This window comes from Solanum lycopersicum, chromosome 9, assembly GCF_036512215.1.
Source record: "Solanum lycopersicum chromosome 9, SLM_r2.1".
Classification (NCBI taxonomy): Eukaryota; Viridiplantae; Streptophyta; class Magnoliopsida; order Solanales; family Solanaceae; genus Solanum; species Solanum lycopersicum.
Genome location: NC_090808.1, coordinates 649984 through 677007, shown reverse-complemented (window position 1 = coordinate 677007; position 27024 = coordinate 649984). Strand labels below are relative to the sequence as shown.

The 27024-nt window shown below is 35.0% G+C and overlaps 2 protein-coding genes across 4 annotated transcripts; both read right to left on the bottom strand.

Moving 5' to 3' along the window:
• Positions 1-16190, bottom strand: LOC101252517 (uncharacterized). Its single transcript, XM_004246716.5, has 28 exons — positions 15711-16190; positions 14634-14793; positions 13517-13609; positions 13323-13437; positions 13039-13207; positions 12737-12911; positions 12431-12556; positions 11760-12275; positions 10979-11593; positions 10803-10871; positions 10155-10271; positions 9823-10068; positions 6566-6613; positions 6336-6473; positions 5237-5386; positions 5058-5120; positions 4832-4939; positions 4662-4745; positions 4174-4221; positions 3493-3567; positions 3153-3248; positions 2986-3066; positions 2804-2875; positions 2398-2442; positions 2247-2330; positions 910-1013; positions 677-834; positions 1-572 (listed from the first exon to the last, which is right to left on the bottom strand). Exons 1-27 carry the CDS (start codon positions 15923-15925, stop codon positions 690-692), a joined length of 3957 nt encoding a protein of 1318 aa, XP_004246764.2. The 5' UTR covers positions 15926-16190; the 3' UTR covers positions 1-572; positions 677-689.
• Positions 16191-16891: 701 nt separating this feature from the next.
• LOC101252808 (E3 ubiquitin-protein ligase APD2) lies at positions 16892-24070 on the bottom strand. 3 transcript variants are annotated; one of them, XM_004246717.5, is made up of 10 exons: positions 23669-24070; positions 21916-22022; positions 21703-21828; positions 21522-21618; positions 19946-20020; positions 19761-19843; positions 19384-19530; positions 18534-18606; positions 18097-18448; positions 16892-17281 (listed from the first exon to the last, which is right to left on the bottom strand). In XM_004246717.5, exons 1-10 carry the CDS (start codon positions 23931-23933, stop codon positions 17206-17208), a joined length of 1401 nt encoding a protein of 466 aa, XP_004246765.2. In that variant the 5' UTR covers positions 23934-24070; the 3' UTR covers positions 16892-17205. The 3 variants fall into 3 exon arrangements, with proteins under 3 accessions (XP_004246765.2, XP_010326076.2, XP_010326077.2); XM_010327774.4 differs by having other exon boundaries at positions 21916-21986; XM_010327775.4 differs by lacking the exon at positions 16892-17281 and having other exon boundaries at positions 18276-18414.
• Between the last annotated feature and the right edge of the window lie 2954 nt (positions 24071-27024).

The window sequence follows — 27024 nt, the reverse complement described above, 5'->3', positions numbered from 1 at the left end:
TAACAAAAATATTGAAAGGTTCCATTCAGCTAAATATGCATTTTACGTCAAAATCTCGCACAAACAACTTCTTTAGGCGGTCACTCAAATTCCTAAAATTTGCTGAAATGCTTTGACTATTGAAGAATACAGGCAACATACAACATAGCAAGCACCTACTTATTTGGTTATCAAGACACCCTGTGACTTCCTAGTTCCTAAATAAGCTATAATACAAAAGGTCGAGCTGAGCACCCTCTGGAAGAGATCAGGATACTCCTTAAATACAACTATTACTCATTACCGACAACAATACCTGCGGTTGGGAGAGTCCAAGACTGCCCTCTACATGAAAAAGCAATTGCAACACAGCCGAGCATCCACAGCAAGGCAGAGGTATTCTGATAACCTCATTCCAAGGCCAGAAAAGAACCACAAAACTGATTCCCATTAAGGACCCTGCTCTAGCATCAGCCTGCCAGATACTTGAAGGAATAGAATCGAGAGCTTTGTCTAGAGTGGGGAACAAGACTCCCTAGAGTTCAGGATGCAATACAAACTGTACGCCAGCAATCTACAAGTGAAGCACCAAGCTGCACATCAAATCAGATAAGAGATGATCTTCAGTGGGCGTATCAAAGCAAATAGGAGCACAAAGGGTAGGAAATGATAAGTACCATCCCTGAGAAGCCCATACCTCACACATCAAATCAACTGACAACTGACGAGTCCTTGGATTTTTCAGTGCCTTCTTCTTTATCAGAATTGTCAATATCACCTGTCTGAGACTGGTTGGGAGGTGCCTGACTTGAAACTTGAGCATCCGATTCAATTCCAAGAACCATTAAGACAGACCTAAAACAAAACAAAAATATATATCATCAATAGAGATGAGTACTAATCCTCTTAACATATACATGTGAGACTTACCTTGGAAGTGAAGATTTTATGTGTGCTTGGCTTGCATGTGCAACTAAAGGAGCTCTAAGAGCAGGTGTTCTACCCAATGCATTTTCAAGCTGAGCTGGAGGTAGCTGAAAGACACATCAAGGTCATGAAGGTAAAAAAAAGGTTAAGTTTTGACTTCTTTATGGTCCTACCAGCCTAGTAAGCAAAACAACTTTTTTTTGAGAAATGTAACAGTTGTGTGTGTGTATGAATCTTCAGCACTAAAGGCTGGATCCCAAACTTACATCATGGAGCTACATACTGTTGACTATACTCAACAAATCTAAACTGATCCTACTTCATCTAACAAAGAACCTAGAATATTAATACATACTCAGAACAGCAGCAATAGCAAAAAGTGATGACTCAATTCAAAGCAAAACAAACAAATTTCAACAAATTAATGCTGAAAACCAAATCGACCTTGAGCCCATCCACCACCCACTCTACAACCACCTGACAAGTCAGAGCAACGTTTGCCCATGTTTTCTTCAACCAACAGAAACGATGAGGAACGACCCATTTCATATGGAATTACAAAGACAAATCAGCAACATGGTTACTAGCTTGCCGCAATTTTATATTAAAAATTTACAAATTCTTAAGTGCTGGAGCATCTAAGAAAACAATATTTATGAAGAGTACTGAAGTTAGAAAGGTTGGAAGTGAAAACAACTGAAAAGGCACCAAGTTGCATTTCAGAACATAATACATCTGCTAAAAGTTTGTGTTAGAACAGAATCTCAGTAGTTGCAACCTTCATATATGTATTGTTAAAACTTAAAACTGTCTCAAAACTACCTGAGCAATTAGTGGCTAGCCTGCATACATGTCTAGAATAGAGTCAGTTCTAACATACAGCATCTATTTAGACCTTAATTTTTGAGGGCTCGGTATTTGCTGACTCAATTTTACTTGAAACTGTCTGATTGAGTATGATGATAAAAGAGTGCGTTTAAATTACGCACCCATATTCGTTATGCCAGAATAAACAAACAAATGCACTAGTGGATATCCTTCTTCTTTTTTTTATGACAAGGGAAACCCACAGTCGCTATCCTTTGGGTGCAACACGTCTGTTTATTGTGGAACAACATGTTTTTTTGTTTATAGCAGGTAGGTACGAGCATTTGAATAATTAAACCTGGTGAGTGTCATTATATTATGATTATTACTATTTTCAGAAGCATGCAGCACTTACAGATGAAGCAGAACATAATTTCTAAGTTCCTAATCATTCCAACACTTGTAACGTAAATTGGATGATGGTAGGATAGCTGAAGGATAAACCTAGTTAGCTTCTAACATCAAAGGCATACCTGAAGAAGCACTCCAAAAGATTGTGGCCGGGTCAAAAGGGCACACTTCACAAATCCTACCCACTGCTTTGGATATTTCCATATCTGGACAACAAATATGTCAGAGTTGAGTATGCATTAATATAGCTAGCAAAGTACAGATAATACATACCTGCTTGCTAACAAGACGAGAGAGGATCTCCATGATGAAATCCACCTGGGACAACAATAATAAGGGAACTCAGACACATACAAGTAATGAAACATAAGGAAGAAAGAGATTATCAGGAAGGAGGCTGCATTTGTTCAATCTCCATGTTCAACTTATGCGCAAAAGACTTTATGATGCTCTAGTGCTAGCAGAAAGAAATATTACTAGCCTGAAAGATGTAAAAGCGAGATAAGAAAATTGGTACATAAGGAGACACAGGCCTATAATGAGGATTGTTCTGGTTTAGGGGCTATAACGAGGTTCAAAAGCTGGTTTAATCACTTGATGCAGCTAATCATTATTTGACTCAGTATGCATGCACTTATCACTGTAATGAAAGATAATATGAGTGAAACATCTATCTTACCAGAGATGGAAAAGCACCAATAGCTTGTAATACTGTCCGCATGAACAACAAAGGAAGAGGAATCTGTTCAACCTGTCCCCAGAAAAATTAAATATTTTTTCTTTCAGGTTAATCTGGATTTCAGATTTAAAGAAGGGCTGAAGCTGGACATGAATTAGTAACGAGTATGGAAGGAGCTATACCAATTGGTTCAAGACCTTTGCAAGAACTTGTTGCGTGAATATCTCTCTCTGCTCAAAACAAGCATTGCATGCATCTGTAACCTGCAAAAGTCAATATTACCTCCAAGCGGCAAAAGTTCAACAAAATTTGGAAGAGTACGGAATCAAAGATGGTAAAGAAAGTCTACCCTCTTTAGAGGAATGCCTTCTCTTTCAGGATCTATCCTATGGATAGCAATTAATGCTTCAGTAGGAGTTAGCACTGGACCTGAGTGAGATGATCCCTGCGTAACAAACATTTTCAAACCCAGGTCAAAGGATCAAATGAAGTTGCTTCGGAACTTCAGTTTTTGTTTCTAACTCTTTTACAAAGAATAGAGATTCATATTTTTAACAGAGAAGAATAATGCAGATATATTGCCTCCTTTCCCTCGAAGGAAGAAACTGACACACTAAAAGATGGGAAGTATAAAGACCACAAAATAACAGCCCTGAAAGAAACATTGTCCATAGAAGCATGTAAAATACCTGTAGAGTACGAAGGAGAGCGCCTTGGAATTTATCCAATGGAGCATTCACAACATGTGGAAAAAGAAGCAAAACCTGAGGAAGAAGGGATGCAAGAAACTTAACACAAAGAAAGATGAAAGTGAAACAAAAAAATAGAAACACGTGAATGACATACATAAACAGTGTAATCCCACAAGCAGGGTCTGGGCCCTATCTATGAAGGTTGAGAGATGGTTTCGGATAGCCCTCAGCTCAAGTAAGGCATAACAACAAGAAGTAGAGAATGACATAGAGCCAAGAAAATAAAGCCAAGACAAATGGAAAACAAAAAGAAGCTGAAGCAAAGAAGAACATTCTAAGTTCTAACACTCCCATAGTTTTTTCAAGGAGCTTCTTTGCACTTCAACAAACACAGAACATCCCTATTGAAATAACTACTCTTGTGCAGAGACCACTTTGATTAAGGATGGAGGGGAACTTACCACCCCATCACAACCTTTGGTGGTCCCTGTGCACAAACCACTTGAATTATTTTACTTATTTACAGTCATTACTTCCCAGTCTGTGCATGTATAATCACCTCCTTGAGCAAAAACTAAGCAAAAGGGAGAAGTGACATAGCAGCGAATGCATGGAGGATGCAAGTAACAAGAGAAGAAAATTATACAAAATAGGCAATAGAGAAGAAAAGATGAGTACCTCATCTTTTGACAGGAAAGGAAGTATCATAATAAGGAGCTGAACATCCTGTGAAGCACGAAAGCAAATCAAAATAATCAACCATATCATAACCTAACCCTTTTGGACAGAAATAGAAATCTTCTAAGGTACATGAGAAATGCTGTTAATATTAGTCCCTCCAACCAAACAGCCCTTAAGATACACGGTGAACTGCTAATACTAAACTTGGAAATTTTACTAGTACAGATTTACCAAGAAGCAGCATTGACACCACTCAACATACCATCCTACAACTTTTATATAATATTAAAGGAACATGAACGTTGAAGAGGGCCACAAGGAGCACAGGTTCACCCTTGAACGCAAGGTGAAGGGCATGTTGACTCAACTCCATGATTTTAAGAAAAGCTTGGAGGAGATCAAGTTCAAGGGTTTGTTATAGATAACTCATTTAGCTGTCCAACAATAGAAGTCATTATCAATAACAAAATGATCATATTTGATACCTTTACTTTAGTCTCATATAGCTTCCTGATGGTAGTTATCAACTGTAAGGAAGGAACTATCCCCTCAGTCAACGTTTGCAAAACCTTGAGTCATGACCAAAATTAAGTATGTTAAGAGAGTATTTTTGTTTCCAAGCTAGCATTAATTGAACAATAAAGTGGATCAATACCTGTATCAATAGTTTTTCACTTCCATTATGCGGATCTGATATTATATCAAGTAACTCAGATGAAGAACCAATTGTCCGAACTAGCATGTGGATCTGTTGATGTATTGCCTGCATAACACTTACCAGCTCTCAGTATGTTAAAAATAAAATTAAGGTGAAACAGTGTAAGGACTAACGAATGAAGCTGAACACAATCCTAACAGAAAGTCCAGGTTTTAAAGCAAACCTGCTGTACAGCCTCGGATGCACCACTATATACAACAAATATTTGACCAAAGAGTGAGTGCTTCTGCTCAGCAACATAGACACGTATTTATTAGGTTATAGATGTATGAACAAAGTCTAATTAAAAAGGAAATTAGTGTTCAATAACAAGAAAGAATAGTCAAACTAAGTGTAAGGAACCTTAGTACACAGTGCAAAATAGAGCGATATGCGTCGCTGACCCTCAGCAATAGAAAATGGTGATTTGCTTCCAGAAGTGGATGACTGAAGAGGGTTAGAGGAGGCAGAAAATGATGGTACTTCTTCCGAGGGCTTTTCAGAAGCAGAATCCTGAAAAAGGAAAAAGAGCATTAGGTAGCTGTATGAAAGAGAGCTAGAGGAAACAATTATTTTGACACCAGTGTGCAAGTTATGAACTCGAGAAGACATGCTCGACGGGCATACATGAGTATCTTTTCTATCTCTTCATTTTTATTCTCTCACTTTTTTGCTTTCTTCCTGGTTATCTCCCTCAATTTCCCAGGGTTGGGGTTCACATATTCAGATGAGTTTCCTTGCTCATTTCTTTTCTTATACAAACAAAAAAATATAGCAGCAATCAATTAACAATGAGTACAGAAGCAACCAACCGAATTCCCACCCAAAAAAACAAAGTAAAGCACACAGTTAGACAGCAAGTCTAATGTGCAATTATCATAGTCACTTGGTACGGCTTGCTATATTAAATTTTTGACGGGAAAAAAGGTTACTGCACCAAATCACCTTCAGGAATTGTAAGGGAACTTGCCGATTCTCCAATAAGTAGAATCTAAAAAATTAAGCTTCTGCCTCCTTGTTTGTGCACACATCTGCGGATATTTCATCCCCTCTTTTCTTTTTCTTTTTCTTTTGGATAGACTATAGAGTAGTCAGTCTATTAAGCAGAAGGCAGTTAATATTTTGCAAAATAAATCAGTTTATCAGAATCCTTGAATAGCATCTTTAAAGCAGAGACTAAAGCATGTGCAGGGTGTAGCAATACAAATATAATGAGAGAATTGCTTTCAGGTAATAATATTTTGACATATTTTCTGAGAATATTCTGAAAGTCAGAAAGGTGCACTAACAATCTAACACTATAAGCTCAGGTGATGATTATTAACATACAAGAAGTGATTGTTGTGCCCCCACCAAAACCCACCACAAAGTGACCAAGGTGCACAAAAGCAACAGACACCAAAAGAAATAGAAATTGAAATTAAAATTGACAAGACTCAGTTTTCATAATGAGAATTAGCACCTTCTGCAATATGGGATCAGATTCATCACCATTTGAGTCTGCTTTATGATCAACAGTTGAAACTGACATCAACATTTCATTGGCAAAGAGTTCTATTTGTTGAGAGATGGATGTCAGAGGATAAAGCTTGTTGGCAACCTGCAAAAGTAACATCAAATAGCTGTTGAAAGAACTGCAAGAATCATAAAACTAATCTGATTCATTAGACAGCCAAGTTATGTATGAGATACCAGCCGTATTGCCTTCATGCGCACCTCTTCCAAGTGATGAACAGCACTCTTTGCAATCAAAAGAAGATAAAGATGTCAGAATATGGTGATGTGAATTCGAATTCTATCTGCAGAAGATTTTCCATTTACCAACAGAACAAAGAAAGGATTTCATCTGACCCCATCACCTTAATGAAATGGATTTCTCAATCGAGAAAATGATGACACATAGAATCCTCCATTGAAATTTATATGAACTGACCACAAAGGCAGTAACCATGATGCTGCAAAGAATTGTTGCACTCACAGCAGTCATCACTCATTGCTAAAAGCACACTAACTTTTCTTTTTCTTTTACTCTTTTTGAAATTGGTAACTTGGTTATATTCATCAGCACCCAAAAGAGGCCTGGTATATCATATCGACAAATACGACCCCCGAAAAATTTACAAAGGGGCAACAAAGTCTAGTATTGATTCTGCATCATCTACTAACAGTTCTTTACACCAAAAATGAAAAAGAGAAATGACCTCCTCCATGATCATCAATCAAATTCGTGCAATTACCTACACACAAAAAAGGAATCCTCCCTCTAAATAAACAAGATATTTCCTTCTTTCTCCATCTGAAATGATCACCTATTTACTTTCTTTCTTTTTTTTGGATAAATGTGGTGTCTGGGCCAGCTTGTGTGCACCTCGCCCCTGCTGTTGCAGTGAAGAAATCACCTAGCGTTTTGTCTCTGCCGAGATTGAAGCAATCCCCTATTTTCTTCTGAAGCAATCTCCTGACTCCTATTTTCTTCTGAAGCAATCTCCTATTTTCTTCTGAAGCCATCTCCTATTCTTTCCTTTTTTGGAAACTGAAGCAAAATAAAGTGATCTCATATTCTTTCATTCCATAGTATCCGGTAAAGACACAACAGTAATGTTCCCTTGCCTTCATGTTGTGGTCTATCTTCTGCAATCTATAATCTGTGTCTTGTGATTGATGACCCTATTGTCCTAATGTCCTTATTAGCATGTGATGGACGTATACACAAGGTTCCACAACATCGGAGCCAATCTTCCAGAGATCAGCTAGCGGGCATCGTCTCTCGCTCCATACTAAGCAACACCAACTTTAAAAAAAATTCTAAAGGTGGGACAGCTCATATGGGGATTACAGAGTTAACTACTCATTTCGTTCTATGAACACAAGTTACGCACAGCTTTGATTACCTTGTTTGATCATATATATCAGAACCAAGATACATTATCTCTACTTGTTTGGCATTCTTTTCATTCCTTAAACATTGAATAGCATGGTAAGTCATACTAATTCAACCTCTTTAGAGAACTTCCAAATCTTAGGAAGTATCATCTGGACCACAAGCTTTTAATTTTCATAATCTTCAGAGAATCTGTTACTTCAGCAGGCCTTATTCTTTTTTTCACACAAACAGCAGCTGTCTGACCGACCAACTTGCGTGTTCCTCGAATATTTCACCAGATACCTGCTACCTCCCTCCAACGTCAGTATACAGTACACACCAAGGCTTAAACAGATCGAAGAAATAGCCTAGTGGTTTTTGTCTTTGCTGCGATTTGAACTCATGTCTCAATGATTTTCTTTCATTTCATTGACCACAAGGCCACACCTTGGGTCCTTAATCGGTCAGTCCTTAGTGCACCTTATTCTAGAGTAGCTAAGGTACCTATCCTTGTGACTGATGTTAATTAGTTAATCAATGTAGTATCTCCATTTCTCATTCATCGTGCTATCTCTTGTCAAAACTTGATAGAATTGTTTTTGATAAATTAACTACGTTCGAGACTTTACCCTATTTCACTGTTGTGCCAGCTTACGTTATTTCCTCCTATTTCCACCTCCCGAACTTAAGGTATAAATGATTAAAGCTTTACTAATTCCCAGTAAAACCAATATTCACACTCGTTTAGACAATTTGGATGCACCCTCTTCATCATTGTAAGGCGTCAACTGAATTCAGTTGCTTGTGTTTGTGCGCTTGTGTATGTGTGCGCGCGCGTTACTTCCATCAAAAGGAGTGAGTTTGACGGCAGAGAATCTTTTGAGAGACTATAACAATGGAAAGAGAAAAAAATTGATTGATGATCATGTCAACAATGCAGAAAAGAAAGAACTAATTTCAAATTCTTCCCAGTGAACGAAGATCCTAGTTTAAACTAGCACTTCCTTCAAGGACTATCAAATGCTGATCATGAAGGAGTTATGCTATCAAGATAACTTAACCTGCTCACCCATCTTGTAAAGGAAATTCATGTTCCTCACCACATTGAAGGAAGAAGTTGCACAGGCAAGAAAGCAATTTAAATTACACAGTTTATGTTTGTCTATGCCTACGAAAGACCCGCTAATCAGAGGAGGAGTGTCTTCCTTGACAAATAGCAGATCACACAAAGTGCCAAACTGCAAAATTGTATTGCGGGGCTCTGTAAATCTCAAGAGTTATATTCTTTTAACCTATCAACAACTAATTGATTCTCTGTTCTGATGGTTGACCAAGAAATATACGAGAAGGTACAGATATGCAGCATTTCGGAATAGGACAGGCACTCCCACCATTCTAGATTAGTCCCAAAAACAATGAACGTTTCTATATTTGAAAACAATTAACTTTGAATTTCCCATTTTTACCCTTAACGAAGTTTATATAATCACAAAAATGTTATGACATGTTTAAGACTATAAGTTTCAAAAGTCTTCCTTCTTTCTTAAAACTTGGGGTCGTTTGGTAGGAAGTATTAGAGAAAATGGTACATGTATTAGCTTGGTATTATTTAATCCCTTGTTTGGTAGTGTTTTCAACTTATGTGTTAGATTTACACCCTATTCCGTATTATTCTTATACAAACATAGTAAAAGATGGCATTAACAATACGGAGTACTATTCCTATTCAAATACACACTATTCATTTAATACAACAAATCAAATAGTCTATGAAAAATAATGCCAGCAATTACTAATCCCACCCCTCCTAATACACATTATTCAGTACTATGCTTATACACCCTACCAAACAACCTATTCCAATGCACCCTATTCATTTTATATAACAAATCAAATAGTCTATGAAAAATAATGTCCGCATTACTAATCCTAACCCTACTAATACACCTTATTCAGTACTATTCTTATACACCCTACCAAAGACCTCTTTGTGTCAAGACAATCTACGTCACAGTATTGAAAAGAAATGAGTATGACTTTTGTCAAATAAAAGATACAGATCAAACACAGTACACTGACGGCAAACCTGTAAAGCAATTTTGAGACAAGCTTCTCTCATTAGAGGTCTCAGCATAATCAGGTTCCACACAGTACTGAGGCCTTGAGTGACTCGATCTCCACTATGCAACTCCTTCTCATCCTTTTCACAACTACCAGGACAACAGAAGCTCTCTAACAACTTGAGAGTAGAATTTGGTAAGTGAGGAGCTTCACACAGCAATCTACTTAGAGATTTGTCAGAAGCTGGAAAAGAATCTCTAAGTGTTTCTGCCTACAAAATATAGAGGAAATCAAAAGAATGCAAAGCATTTCCCTAATCCAAAAAAAGTGCACCAGGAAGGAGGAACATATACATACCACTGCAAGTAAAAATGTTTCATATACGGATGCTGCAGCTGTTGAAGAAAAGAAATCCTGGTCTTCTTCTGCATGCCCATACAACCTGTAGAGGACACGCAATGTCAACTCGTGCCCCTAAAGACATCCAATGATTAGTCAACAATAACACAATTAAAAGGTATAAATATGACTTAATCAAAAGGTACAGAACTGAACTAAGAAAAATACTACAATTACTTTCAACTTATGCTGCTGGAATATTTTTGCCATGAAATATCAGAAGAGGATCCACAAAAGAGAGACAATTAGAAGGTTACGCAGGATACAACAATCAACATGCTATGCCTAGAGACACACATGTACTGAGACAACAATCAACATGCTATTTATATTAGGTGTCTTTCTGCCGTATAACACTCATATTCCTTCATTTCAATCGTCATAGTTTAGATCTATGTTACATCTGCATATATTATATCTCATTCTCCTGCATCATTGTACCTAGAAATTCGAACTTACAATAAGTCATTAATCTCTGGAGAATTTCACCATGCTTTTCAACTTTCTATTGACTCCCACATTAATTTTACAAATTAACACTATACTATGCAAAGCAAATATCAGGATATTCCTTATCAAAAAGTAAATAACATGATAGTCAATTACCTCATGACTCATATAATCGGACAATATATGTGTTTGTAGAAATTTCCAAGGGTTTAGCTCCGAAGGAAACTGCAGTTCAGAAAAGAACAGAAAATTATAGTACAGTTAAAATATGTCTTTTGCATTCATAATATATATATATATATAGGCGTTGGTAATAATCCCTGAGCAAATACCTCAACACCTAAATAGGCAAGAAGAGAAAACCGGACTTGAGAACCTCCAGCAATCGCGATTTGCTTGTAAGCATCAATGACACGAGTGAAAGCTGACTTCTGTAAATTGTCCTTCTCTTCTTCAGAGAGGTTGATAACTGGAGCAGATATCTTGGGTAGAAGCAACTGCGGAGAAAGCCCAATAGAAGTAGCTGTTGATGAGTTCATGCTGGTTACATCTGCTACAGCTGCTTTTGGACTAAGCTCCTCCGACCTATCAGTTGAATTTGATGGAACTACTTCCAAAGATGACCTAACTACACTAGACCCTTGATCTTGAGTACCATCTTCAACTTCAGTTGTACCAAATGCTGAAACAGCTACAAGATCTGATTCTTCATCTTTGAGAGCTACAGAATCTAGACCAGGTATGGAATCCTCAGTTTTCTCAATGTCAGCGACATCACATTGCAAGGATGAGACATCATTTTCGATTAGTTGAGGGGTACCCTTTGTAGAAGAAAGAGGCTCAGTTACATACTCTGGTGCTTCTTCACTTGCACAATTTAGGGCATCAAATGTACCATTAGTAGTGGCAGGATCAAGGTGCTCTTCTGCCACTTTAGTTTTTTGCAGCTGAAAAATGTTTAAAAAAGAAGCCCATAAGTAACAAAATTAAGAGCTTAAGCAGAGAGCTACATAAACCAATTAGAAGTCCGACAAGGGCTTTTACTTATGTGCTCCCTTGAAAGTGGAAAAGATAAGGAAAATATATTGAGGAATTAGAAAATGCATTATAGACCTCCGGCTCGATCGAGACCAAATTTTGATCAGCTCTCTCATCTTGTTCTGCTAACATAGTGGACTGGGAAATAGCATCTATCAACAGTAATAATAATCGTCTAAAATCAGAGACATTCTCTGGCTTCAGAGGTGGCTCTTCATCATCAACAGCTTTTGGCTGATTTGAAGGTAGATTTCTCATATTAGCCATCACAACATCTGCTAGCAAGTCAGCTGATATACTAGAGATTAAAATATCTAAAGACGCTGCAGCCTTTTCACCCTGGGCAACTAAAGTACCAAACATTGCAACAAGTGGTTGCAAATTAACATTATCTCCATCAGATCTGGTTGTTGTGGAACCCCCAGCCGAAACTCTCTCCTGGATCCCACTCGGCTCTTGCTTTGGTGCCTTGGAGACAATAGGTGTCGATCGCATGCGCTTCTTAGAGAGATTATCATCTATCAGTTCAGCATTGTGCTCCACCCCTGATCTCTTTGTCCCAGAAGATGATTTAATTGAAGGCTTTGAATCCTAAAAAAAATTAAGCAGTTTTGAGGATTATGAACTTCAAAGCTTCCACCAGAAAAAAAAAACTTATATTTGAGGACTACGAGCTCAAAAGCATTGGTATGATGCATTGCTTTCCATTGATGATAAAACAAGAGGTAAACTGAAAAAATAGGAACCTCTAAGATCGAGGAAACATCCTTCAACTCTGTATCCCCATTATTCTGGGAATCTTGGCTTACAACTGGTCCTGCCTGAACTCCTGCTCTCTTTTCTCGGAGTGCAACTTCTAGTCGATCCCGCCACTTCAAAACCCCAAAAAAAAAGAGAGAGAGAAAAGTTCGTATTCAAAGTTTGAGCCAAAGGAACATTTCTGTGATACAGAGTCACTGTGATCAAACCCAGCAAGGGCCACACTATTTGGCCAATCAAAATAAGTACAGAAAGAATATTGGATTCTAATTAGGAAAAATGAAACTAATTACCGGTGCAGCTCCTGGGTGTTTACAATGCAAGCAAGAAATGAAGGCTGTCTTCAGAGCACGGTATACCCCAGAAACATGCAGCTTATTGCCGTCGGATCTTGCAGGACTCAGGCTAAGTAGAACTGGCAGAATACGACCGTAAAAAGCCGGCCTTTTAGTCGCAATTTCTGAAAGACTGTGGATAAATGGAACAAGATTCTTCATCAGAATAGGTAAAAGCAACAAATTATATAGAAGTTGTAGTATAATTAATAATGGGTCTCCACAATGCAAGCCCATTAGAAAGAAAGATAGATCATCACCACTTAATCACCACAATGATCATCAAGTTAGTAATTGACTTCACTGCAGGAGATCTAAGCTGATCAAGCAATAAACCCAAACTTTGACTTGCTTTAACAGACAAATCCCCAATATCTAGAACTGGATGACCTCCACGAAGCCACGATACATTGAATTGTTCAAACTTCCCTAAAAAACAATAAGATACCAATTTGGAGAAACAACAATCATAAAGCACAAACAATTTACTTTAGAATACATCACAGGTTATTTACTCGCTTCACTTTCAAAAAGCAATTGATACCTTTAATGTCCAAAGCAGGTGGTGGCTCCGAACCGACATTAGGATCAGGTGTGTAAAGTAGCACGACAGATTCCACAAACTTCAGCGCAAGTAATTTTCTTCCATCACTTGCAGGCTTATCGCCGTGTTTGGAGAGTTAGATTCCAAAGAGAAGGTAGATGAATGTATGAAATGGTTTCAACAAAACTACATACCAGAAAGGCCATTGTGTATATCTCCTCCCTAAATTTCAGCATCAAGGCCCATGCTGATTCAAGAGAACCATCCAATTGACTTGAAAACAAGCCCTATTATTGAGATAGCAATTCAAGTGTTCAAGAATATATCAGTGAAGCACAAGATATGAGACTAGAGAAAATATGCATTTTTACTACTCCAGTTAACCAAAAAATATCAAAATCATCAAAAATGTAATGAAGTATGCAGTAATAATATAACAGCAATACTCCTTGGAAGAACATTGGGAAATGGTTTCATTCTCATGATGCAGTTTGCAATTGAAAGAACTATTCATAGATCATTTTTATAAAGATGAATGTTATAAATATTTATATGGATAAGATATTTTATAAATGAAAAAAGAAGAAAAATAGTGGACAGAACTAAGTTTGATCTATAGAAAAATAAAAGCATATGCAATCACAATGTCAAAACTGCATTTTTAGTCAAGATAATGCCATAATGATCATAATGTAGCCTGCTGCTTCATTACAAATTCTAACACATGATGTACTCCCCAAATTTTATTCTAAATGAACATTATTCCTATTCATAAAATGAACAGCTTTTGGTGGACTAAATTTCTTTTATATAACTTTTTTTTTTTTTGAAAGGGTAAGTATTACAACTTAATATTTCTAATTTGTATAAAGTGAGATCTATAGCAGATTGTCAAGGTTCGTTTTGATAGATTCTAAAGAATAATATGCAGTACTCCTTGAATATACAAACTTAATTCCTGAAAAAGTCAGTGCATTGATAAATGTGTAAATTTGATTAGCTCGACGTTTGTACATCAACCATGTCATTCTTTTGAGACAGTGGGTAATAGCAATCATGGCATATTTGAATTCCAGGACGGAAGATAAGGTCCCATTGTTATTCCAACAGAAAGACAGACAATTAACAATCAAGTTCTTTGGTTAGAGATGTAACTGTGGAAGTACACGATAAATTGCTTATGTGAGCATGATAATGGCGGATACAATAAGCTAAAGTTGCAGATAATTGATCTATAACTATCTGAAACCTGGTCAAAAGAAAATGACTCATATTTGATGTTCAAATTTCATATCTGAAATAGTCAACTACCTGAATTGCAACTTTGACTAGTGTACACCGAAATATACCAATTCCACAAGTGATTGCTTGTCGAGCAACAGCTGGGGTATCATCCTTCAAGGCAGAGATCAACACGGGTATGATATCAGGTAACAATTCTCCATGTTCGAATCCAATACAACCAACCATCCTGAACAAATAACGCGTCTTTTTAATTTTCCTCCTCATAATATGGAGTTGAGAAATCTAGTGGATCGCAAAACATGCTTTAAAGATAGAAGCCTGCTTATGCTTGTAGGGCAGATGATTTCAGTATTCAGTTCTGAAACTGTAATGGGTAGGACAGCATCCAAGAGAGCATGCCACACATAGAATGAAAAGGAGTGCAGTTGAAATATAAGAACCAAATTGGCAGGATTTCATGCTATGGAAGAGTGTTTATATGATTTAAAGGTAAGCTCATGAAACAATTATGCTGGCAGTATAAAAGACATCTCTTGATGTCTTAAAAGGCTTAACAGACATGACCAATAACCAAAATTTAATTTAAAATTCTACAGTAGGTAAGCCACCAATGCGACAAGTTACTCGACTCGGAATTTAGCAAAATCCCGATGCAGCAAGTAAAAGACAATAGAGATTCCACTGAGTGTTGCTTTGCCTCAATAACTAACAGCTAAAGAATGACACCTTCATTTGAATCCCCTAGCAGCAAAGTAAAACATTTCTACTTTGATTGCTTTTGTTGGAGCTTCTTCTTATTCATCAAGTAATAAAGCTTTTATTTGAGCATTCCACTGTGGCATATTCCTAGGTTTTTCACATTTTATAATCCAAAGGGTTTGATTTTAAAAAAAAAAAAAAAAGAATCAACAAGGTCATATATTTTTCACATACTCAACAATTGCTCCAATCTCCATGAACTAACGAAACTAGCTGTGGTCTGCATATAAATCCTCACTCTATTTGTGCTCATTTATTTATTCAATAACTTGCAGTTTTCTAATTATTCGCATTATCTAATAGTTGCAGGACTGTAAAATGGACATCAAATCAGAGTCACATGTATTGAATTGCAGAGAAAGACAGCGAGTAATGGAAACGTACTGAATGGTTAATTTACGAACTGGACTGAACCGATCAGAAACGAGGTCGATGAGAGTAGGGAGGAATTCTTTGAGCAAAGGACCGCCAGCGCCGGATAGCTCATCTTTGAGCCGTCGCAAGCTATGAAGCTTCGATGGAACATCGGAAGCGAACTTCGCAGCATTGAGTAGACTCGCTATCCTTTCTCTGGAAATCGGAGACATCATTCCCACCATTGCTGTAGGCAAAAGTGGAACCCTAGTTTTCTCTGAGCTTCAACTTGCTGTGCTTTATCATATGCTTGTGAAAAGCAATGAAATTGAAAAAGCGAGTGTTGCCGGAGAAACGGATGCTTCTGTAATTTGTATGGCACTCACCGGGATTTTCCTCTACCGGGAGATTTGTGCCGGCAACTGATACGAAGTGTATTCAAAGCCGCGCAGGATTTTAATAATTTACAGAAATACATAAATTAGAAAAATTCATTTTTAACCTCTAGATTTTTTATGAAAGAAAAAAAGGGCCAAATATATAAATTATTATCAAAAGAAATAGTTTAAATATGTTCATTATTATATTTTTGAATTTAATATTATCTTTTATTATGCTTTGGAAAAAAATTCATTGCCAATTTAAAATGTTTAACTTTAGTTTAACTCGTCCGACTCAATTAATTTAAAAAATAACATGGTATAGTAGTCCAAAGAAATAATAAGTTATAAGCAAATCTTAAAAGCATAAATATAAATGTGTTATTAAACTTATTTTTAAATGGTTTTTAAATTTTAAATAAAATAGATATTTAAATTTATATAAAATTAAATAAGTCTGACATTTAAATTTCTTTGTTACTTCTTTTTCCTCTCTCTTTTTTTCAAACATAATGATAAAGATAAATTTCTAGTTCTAAAAATTGATTTATGAAAATGTATAAATATTTAAACTGATCAAGTTTTTGATAAGTTTATTATTTTTCAAATTTTAAAGAATAAACATTAAAATTAGGGGCATAAATTGAATTTCTATTATATCGTAAAATATTTGAAAATTACATCATATTCTAGTATTTCGATAATTTAACGATGTTAAAAATTTATAGCATTTTTTTTTGGATGATAAATGTGAAAGTTGTCTTCTTTCTCTGAACGGTTGTATTCAGGTAAATAAAATAATAGTAGATGAATAATTTTTCAGTCATGAAATAAAAATAATACGGAGATCATTATTTTGTTTATTTATCAAAACAATCACCTCAAATGTGTGAACTTCACTAGCTATATGTTTCAAGTACATGGCATTATGGTTGCTGTTTGGTAGAGTAAACCAATGTAAAGAACCAAACTTCCATAGAATACATGTGATGTCCTCTATACCAGAAGAGATGGAAACAGAAATATATGCATTGGCCTGACAATACCGCGAACTATTTCATTTACAACATCAATTCTCAAAGGATAATAAATTGGAAGAAGAACTCGGTGTATCCATGATTTACATTTTATCTACTCTCGACTACTCAAACTGTATATATCTTTTTCACTTTCTTTATAGGCCTGCGACAAATTGGGCAAGTACCAGCAACTTCTGCTATCCTGTAAATGTCAATTTCATGGTGTTAATTGTTATACATGGATTTTTTCCTCTTGTTTTGTTCATTTTTTCTTTACCAGTGTCCATTTTAGATACTAGCTACGACTGATACTGAAAGGGTTGGAAATGCCTTTGCAAAAACAGTGAACTTAGATCACACAATAAAATCATTGAAATGTGATTCCTTTTCTTTAGTCTATAGTTCTTCAATCGAATTTGATTGATCATAATTTTGCCCTTTAAAGACTTGCATGAAAGACGGTTCAATAAATGATCTATAAATATGGTTGTGTTGGTAACATAGAGAACAAAAAGAGGGGGATGGGTGAAACAGGATCACCATAAAAGAAAGTATAGGTGGGACATAGTAAAAACCTCCTACTATTAACTATAAGAGGAACTCGGGAAGGGGAAATAATGAATCTTGAAAGAACGAGCCCCCGGCTAAAGAGGTTGGAGCATAGTAGATTAAATAGAAGAAAGGGTAAGGAGGAAGAACACCATAACAAGATCTCTTGGTTGTGGGGAAACAGGCAGATAGGTGAAAATTTACTATGAGGGAAAAACTGTGACTAGTCCTAAGTTGTGTCTCATATATATGATCATACTGCCCATCCATGTGACTAGAATAGTCTCCCAACCACATTTTCTTAATGAAAAAGAACAACAACACCAACTCTCAATATCATGGCTTGCTGGTTTCTCTCATATGCATAAATAAATATAAGCATATTCTTTTGCAAGTACTTAGTCATTCCTCTGGAGTATAAACTCATAAAGGAAATATTTTTATTTTTTAAAGAGAGAAGTGACATACCTAGTTCCACATTCAAAACAGGATGCATGGTGTCCACATGGAAGAAAGAAGCAGTCCCTTGGCGTATCAAAACAAATTGCGCAGAGTCGACAAATATTGTCGTTGCATTCACCATCTTTAAGTTGTCTCCCTTGAGCTGCAGTGAGGTCCAGTACATCTTCATTATACTCATCATTTTGTGAAAGACCATCGTAAGAAGAACCCCAACTTCCAATATCATTATCTTTGCGTGAAAGAAGAGGGGTCTGGTCAGATTCCATCAGCCCCACCGGATCTCTACTACCTTCCTGATGAATGGATTGCATATTATTCAAGTACCTGAATACCAACCAAATGAGAAAACTCATCCCACCTGTATTTAGAAAGAATGATGAAGATGAAAAACTAAAGATTTTTCAATTGGAACATCAGGGGTTAAGTAGAAAAGAGAAATATACCTACTCCAAGAAGATATGTGATCCACCGAGGTCCATAGGAAAGTTTGACGCTCCACACACCAGCAGCTATACCCTACATGAATTGGAAGAAAATCTGACTTCATTCATATCAAATCTACTCTATCAAACTTGAATGTTTGCCTCTCCACCTCGTGGTATAAGGTCTGGGAACACTTTATCCTCCACAGACCCCACCTATGGAATTACACCGGGTATGTTGTTGTTCAAATTTGATATGCGTGTCTAAGAATATTTACACAAGTCCTTTTTAATTTGTGAGACAAAAAAGATATTCCATATTCCAGTCCACACCTGTATAGGTTCCATTAAGATTAACAGTAGTCATGATGCCAAATGACTTGGAGAATGAACATATACAAAAAAGGATCTCCATTAACAAGCCAATTTATAACAAAAACTAGTAAGGACGGAGATGCATGACCAAATGCATGTAAAATCCTAGAACATAGTAGTGTCAATGACTATACTAACTAGTTTAGTGCATCTCAAAAATCTAGTTCCAGCCTTCAAATGACTGTTTGTTTGTGAAGACAGAAGCTGAAAAGCTACTGCTTGGTGTTAACACATTCAAGTTGTCTCCATTCGACAAGTTATATAATGGGAAACTAGAACATAATATTCCAACAGAGATATTTAGAAGAAAGATTATCAAGATCTTGTGTCCATGTGTGGTCAAAGATTCACCGATTAAAGAAACATTTGTTAATAGAAATGATAAAAAGACTGTTAAAAATTGCAAACGCATAGAGCGAAATTAAAGCAATTATATTGGGCATATTCTCTGTTGGGAGAATTAAACAAGGGGATCTAGAAAAATCTAGAGACTTACTGGCCTTTGAGGAGGAGAAGTCAAAAGAGCAACATTTCCTCCGTCCAGAAAGAAGCTAATTCCACACGGTTTTTGTCTGAGGTTGCACTCGTAATAAGCATCAGTTGTATTATAGAGTAACACCTTACTTCTAATATTCAACTGAACCTGTTTTTCAAAACAACTAAACATGATACATAATAAAAAGAAGATGCAATTCTAGTGCAAAGCAGGAAAATATCCCCCTATCCCCAAAAAATGAAAAATAAGGGAAATTACTATTTCTTTCTTCTAATGTGATTAGATAATTGTTCACCTGGGGAAGAAAGGTTATACCCATATTTTCTCTTAATAGTACTATCTTAAGTGAAAATTTGACATGGTAATACTTATTTGACCTGTACAACTCCAGAGTTCAAGTTTCCTACTGCCACGTAATAACTAGACGACTTCCCTATGTCTTGGCTGATTGTGCCATTCCCTGCAGAAAGGAAGCTGGTGTGATAAGCTTACTTTTATATATTGTTTTGTGCAAGACCTTTATACAGGGATCATAAATAATTAAGCTAGACTTCTTTCTTACCATGAATGACATTCCATGATAGTGTTGTATTTGGATAAGATGGGTCTTCAAGCCACTGAGCTAGACCTTCGCTTCCTGCAGTTCATTGACTTTTAGAGAAAAATATCTGTGTTAGAAAATTGAAATAGAGCTAGTATGTCAGAACTTGGCTGGCTATATCCAAGAAGACCTGATCAACAAGACATGTAACCTCTTTCCAAGGGAGTGAGCCACAAAGACAATTCCCCACTGAAGGGTTGAGCCCAGAATACACGCTCTGATGGACCACTTAAAGAGGAAAATGAGGAGAGGGATAGTTTCAGGGAACACTTCTTTTTTACCGTTTGCCTGAAAGGCGGAAAATGGGACTCAGAAGAGAGTCAAGAGACTAGCTTAGTCAAAAATAATAGGGCAAATTTTACATACAACAAACATAAAATTCATATTTGTATATTGTAGCAAAGTTTGCATAATTGCACTCCACAGCAAATTTATATATGTATAATTCGTTATACATAAACAATTTGAAGCGAATTGTATAAAACGAAGTGTATAAAACAAGAAAGAGAAAGAGACTTGGGCAGAGAATTGCATAAAAACGAAGTGTATAAAACGAATTGTACAATTATAAGTGTATAGAACGATTATATACAATTTGAATTTGTATAAAATCAGAAAGAGAGAAAGGCAAAAGAGACTTGGGCAGGGAATATACAATTAAATCGGATTGTATAAAACGAGAAAGAGAGAAATTATATACAATTTGAATTTGTATAAAACGAGAAAGAGAGAAAGGCAAAAGAAACTGGGCAGGGGAATATTTTTGTTGTATAATTATAAGTGTATATGACGAATATATATGTATTTGCATGTGTATATTCAATTTTCTCTCGCTTTATACAAACAGAAACGCAATTTATACACTTTGCTTCTGTTTGTATAAGCGAGAGAGGCGACGGTGGTGACGAGATTAGGGATAGTGGTGAGCGATATCTAGGAAAGGGGAGAGAGGGGAACAAAAATATATGTATTTATACAATTTCCTCTGCTTTATACAAATAGAAACAGATTTTATACACTTGTGTTTGTATAAAAGTGAGAGGAAGCGAGCGAGAGATGGAGCGAGAGAGTTTGAGGGGGAGAGGTGACTGACAAACAGTTTGCTACGGGACAAAATTAAATCAAAGGGTGGTTATAGCAATTAATTTGACTTATTAGTTTGTCATTAAATACAATTTTCCCAAAATAATATGTCAACTATAAGTTAAATGATAGTACAAAAATATTATTTGTTTATCTGGATCGGCATATAAAAACCAAAGATAACAATGAACCCAAAAACCATAGAAGATATACTGTAATAGCGAGGTGGACCAGACTTCTACCATGTTGAGTACTCTACAGTCCTCTACATGGACTATCATATAATACATATTGTTAACATGAGGTTGAAAGGCCCATTAATTTAGATTGATTTGCAAAGTTTTGATGCTACCTTACAAAGTAACAATCTAGTATATATTCGAATTGACCCTTAAACAAGAAATGCAATACTGGGAAACAAAAATTGGAATAGGCTTGATGAAAATAAACTTACCTTGAGCAATAATAAGGACTAAACCAAACGAACTAGAGGACTTGACACTATATGATATGTTTATTTGAGACCCTTGATTCAAGTAATATATCCATTGCTGTAAAATCAAACACAAGATAATTCATTAAACAATCCTCTATAGGCATTAGAGACTCGAAAGAAATTTAAAGTCACGTCGTGCCTTATTAGTGTTTGCAGGAAGAGAGGTTATGTAAGCTTCAGAAGAAGTTGCAAGAACATCAAGAGATGGATTTTCATAGAACCCATACACCGTTGGTCTATTGTTAGCATCATCCATCTCTTCCACCTTGTAGAAGGGACACATTGTTTTGTCAAACTACGAGCTTAGAGAATATACAAAAAAAAAAACAAGCTAAGACATTACACATTTTACCTTTATATTTTTCACAAATAAGGAATTAGGTTTTATCAGGATTGAGGAATTTGGTCCAAGCTGCAAATTACCTGGCCCATAAACTCCGAGTATCAAAGTCATATAGACTGAAGAAAAGAGAAAGCATTAATCAAGGCAAGCTCTCAAGTATCAAACGCCTTTAGTGAAAGAAAATAAGCAAGAAAACAGAAATGCACAAGCATATTAACGTGAATATTTTCTATAAAAGTCATAGATACTGGAGTAAAGAGAAATTATTTCCACAAAGGAAGCTCTGAAGTGTTAAATATTGTGTTCACCAGGAAAAATGTAAGAGAGAAAAAAATTTTAAATACGAATGATTCTTACGATCTATTTGCGTAGGAATTAAACCTTTTAAGTAAATACTAATAATATGAGCATGCTAAGTGATCAATTACGGTAGTTGAGTGATTCATAAAATTTTAGTATCCCACAATGTAAACCCAACGAGTGAAGTCATCAAAAGCTACGATATGCATTATCATTTGGAGAAACACACTACCATTAGCAGCCAACATTCTTCCCCCCAAACTCCACATCAACCTACACACTGACCTAATCCCAGTCAACTTCACATGTGCATAAAATTTACACTCTCCAGCAAATTAGTATGACAATTGTAGTTGTTATCTTGATTCCCCTTCTTTCAAAAGACATCCGTAAATTTGTTACATATAAGCCTCAACACTTGCGCAAGATGAGCATCACATAAATGCAAATAGCAAGATGGATATGTAGTCATACGAGAATAAACAAAACAAAAAATGATCTCATACGAGAATAAATACTTGATGTGTACTCATCAAGTTGTGTATCCATGACGAGAAAGATCATCTGAGATGGTTTGGTTGTGTCCTACTAAGATCTCTAAATGTGCAAGTTTATAGGTGTGAAACCATAATAATTGAAAGTTCTAACAGGAAAGAGATAGACCTAAAATCAAATAAAATATTCTCGAATCCATGAGACTTAACAAAAAACAGAATGCAAAAAGAAAACACTGACTGGTAGGTATTAAAGCTTAGTCATATAGCTACACTTACAGGAGAAGCTGTTTTTGCAAGAACTTTTTTAGACTGTATATAGATTTATATAATAGTAGAAAATTTATGTAAATTAGTCTTAGAGAACCCCAAATAATCAAATGTCGGAATGAAACAGGTCAGACTTCACGGAATAAAATAATGAAGCGAAACGGATAGTGCAAACTTCATACAGCTACCATGTTTCAGTTGAGATTGAGCCATAATAGTTGTTGTTAAATACACTTATACTATCACTTTCTTTGTGAGTTTCATACCTCAACAGTCCATTGTTTCATTTAACTACCTAACCATCATTCCATTAGTATTAAAAACACACTTCAATGCCTGAGTATAGGAATAAAAGTATCATACCTCAACTATACATCGTTTCGTATATTTGTATTAAAACATACTCCGATGCTAAGTTGGCCTCCACACATCTATTGTCCATTGGAATTAAACATTTCGCTGACTAATCACTGAGATATATTTTAATAAAAAGGTAGTCATAACTTAGGGAGCTAAAGCGGAACAATGAATGGTTGAGACGCAACTGTATGATGGAAAGAAAAAAAAAAGCACAAGTGAACATATCCAAATATCATCATTTTATCTTATTTTCAGTTTTCAGAGCTGCAACGATAATCAAATAAAAATGAAAAAGAAAGGCAAACAACATCCACAGATTTTGGGAGAAAAAAAATTACCGAAGAGCCAGAAAGTGAGAATAACTACAATGTAAGAACATGTATCATCTCTATCTAACCGCACAACTTCCTCATTGTCAGTCGCCGGAAAATAAGGTGCATTGTGAAAAACATTATTCCTCTCAGGAAACGGCAACGGAGGCCGCCGATCATCATCGTCAATCACTGGTACCTCCTCCTCGTGTCGCGATATCGATACATCACCGGTAAATTGCTCATCCCTAATCTCCGACGGAAATGACTGATTCCAATCTGATTCCTCCATTCTGAAGAAGATGTAAAAATTGTGATTTTGGAGAAAATTGTGGAAAGAAATAAATTTAAAATTTTAAAGTGATGCGAAGAGTCCGTGATTGAACTGAACGTGGCTTCACCAATCAGTCATCATTTTAATTTTTTTGTTTTTTTTTTCATTATTTTTTGGGATATACGTATTCAGATTTCGATTAGAGTTAAATTTAAAAAAGTGTGACAGTTAGGTGATTAAAATAATATGAATTGTGCATTTTTATATATATGATTTCGACTAGTGATGTGATGTAAATTCGAATGAAAGCGGCTCCAGCTTTTGTGATTTGGTGCATATGACACTTGAGAGAGAGATCTAGACATATTTGAAACTTGTGATTGACATACTTGGTGCTTGTTGGTTGTTGAACTGCCGACTATTGAACTGTGATTGTTTAAGCCTTCTGAATGGTGTTTTGTGAAATTGTTAGGTTACGCTGATTCCTATGCAGGTTGTAATTTAAGGAGATTCAGATAGGATAAAAGGAGTACTCATTTTTTAGTTAGTTTTGTCTTGTTTAATTGGTTACTTGTTGGGTACCGTGTTGGTTGACACTCGCTTCTTACATCTACACTTGTATAAATTGCGAGCTCGGTAGCGTGTGATTGCTCTTTTCGTTCTCCTACAGGGCTTGTCAAAAGACTTTTGAGAGGTATATGTTTGTTATCTCGACAGTCCTTCTTGTTCCTTATTTTATGCTTTGTTCTTTTTAAGAAACAAAGACACTAAGACTTGAAATTATCTTTAAATTCCATACTTTTATATTAGTTGTTTGTACATGTGACAATTAAAATTTGGAATTATACTAAAATGAATAAGTTTTCCGCTCTTATCTCATTTTTTGTTTTAATTTCACATTTCTTTTTATTTCGCTAAATTGAAACTGACTTATCTTTAATCGTGACACTATTATCACAAATTATTAGAACGATAAATGTCTACATCTTGTCAATTTTTATCTAATTTTTTGCATATATAGAAATGAAAATACCTTCCTTTCGTTGTTCTAGAGTGACATGCATTTTTGTTGTCTAATCCTTGTAAATTCAAGAGTCAAAATGTCAAAAAAAAAAATTCTCGATCTTTCTTTACATTTTCCTCTTAGTATATTACGGTAACTTAGTCAAATAGTACTTTAAATATTGTTAAAAATTTTTTTAATAATCGTATCAAAATCTTAAAAATCAATTATTATGAACGGAATAATAAAATACTATTCAATATTTAATACCTTAAATAAATTCACAAGTGATCAAGCATTCACCCCCACCCCACCCCCAACCCTCTCTTGTGTTAATTATTGGTTCAGTTTGCAAATGAATTATGAAATGAATAGGCTTTAAGAATAATATATAGCCAAAAATAAACAAAAGAAGGTTTTTGTGTGTGACAAAGGAAAAAAAATGCTAAAATAATGCACAATCACACATTTTAAAAAAGAAATGGATAAGCAAATAAATAATTACCAACCCTTTGTTTTTTAATTTTCTTTTTAATACAAGCTAATGAAATCCATTAGAATTTATAAAAAGTTTTGTCCAATCAAATATAATTCCATGCTAAATATACTAATGGTGAGGAATAAACTATATAACCGGAAAAAACTCAACTTACTATATTTAACAACAAAACTAAATTATATTAACAAATTGAAATTCTACATTTTAAAATGGATCCAAAAATTGGAGAAAAAAAAATATATAATTATTTTCTTATTACAAAAGACATTGAGAGTCTTGAGAGAAAGTAAATAAAGAGAAGAAGATGATGAAGGGGAGACCACAAGAGACAATTAGCTTTGAGAAAAACACTTGGAAAATAGTTGGGATTTGCAAGAAAAATTGGTATAATTTTCGTCGTCGTTTTAATATCTAAATTAGTAACAAAAAAGGAATATTTTTTTTAAGTTTAGATTTTTTTAGATAATTTGATACGCTGGACTTTCGATCGAAAAAAATAAGATAGAAAGCAAGCTTAATTCGTATGAATTTAATGAAGAAAAAATGTTTAACTTCTAAAGTGGGACATATTATAATTATTATTGGCTAAAATTTGATGGAGTCTTTCATAAGGGTATAAATATTTCTTCCTTCATTATTGTTAGATTTTTCTTTTAGTCTTCTTTTAATTTGTTATTAAAGTTTATTGTACGTGGGAAGAGATAATTAAGTCCCACATAGTCTTTCCATTGGAAAATGGAAGTGTATTAATGTTTAAACATAGTTATATGTGGTACCTTGTAACTATGTTGGTTAGAGATGATAAATATTTTATAGAATTAATTGAGATACGTGTAAGTTAATTTAAATATTATGATTATAAAAAAATATAGAGACAAAAATCTATGTTCTATCCTTCTACTTCTTCTTTATTTAATTACTTCCAAGCTCATTTTCATAGAGGATTTACATATCATTCACTTTCACATATTTCAACAATTAATATATAAAAATAATGATATGAATATTATCTATATGTTGTATATACACCTCCTTTCTTTATTGAATAATTAGGACTCTTAATTTAATAGATTATATTGACTTATTTGTATATATATTTGTTTTTTTTTATGTATGTGAATGTATGCTGCGTAATCTTGTAACATCGATTTCAGAAACATATACATATACATATCCATGTTGTACATAATGTAGATAAGTTAATCAACTCATTTCAATGTTTCAATTGCACAAAAATTTTGTGTCAGTTCAAATAATTAGTATCACAAAATGCCATCATAATTCAACTTTAAATATATGAAGGTGAGTGAACTTAAATTTTCATATTCAAATATCACGATAATCCACATATCCTTCGATGCAAGACAATTCATAGGCTCATTTCAAACAAGTAAAATAATACTATTTTATTATTTTCAATAACTTATGAGGGTTACAATCTTTATAAAAAAAAATGTAATCCTCTTAATTTATTTTATGGTTATCAATTCAAAACTTTGTTTTGTTCTTAAATCGATGGAATACTTGTTGAAATTTCAGTACGAATACAAAATCAAACTTTGATAAAATATGAAAATTCGGAGCTCGTCACTTGAAAATAAAACTTC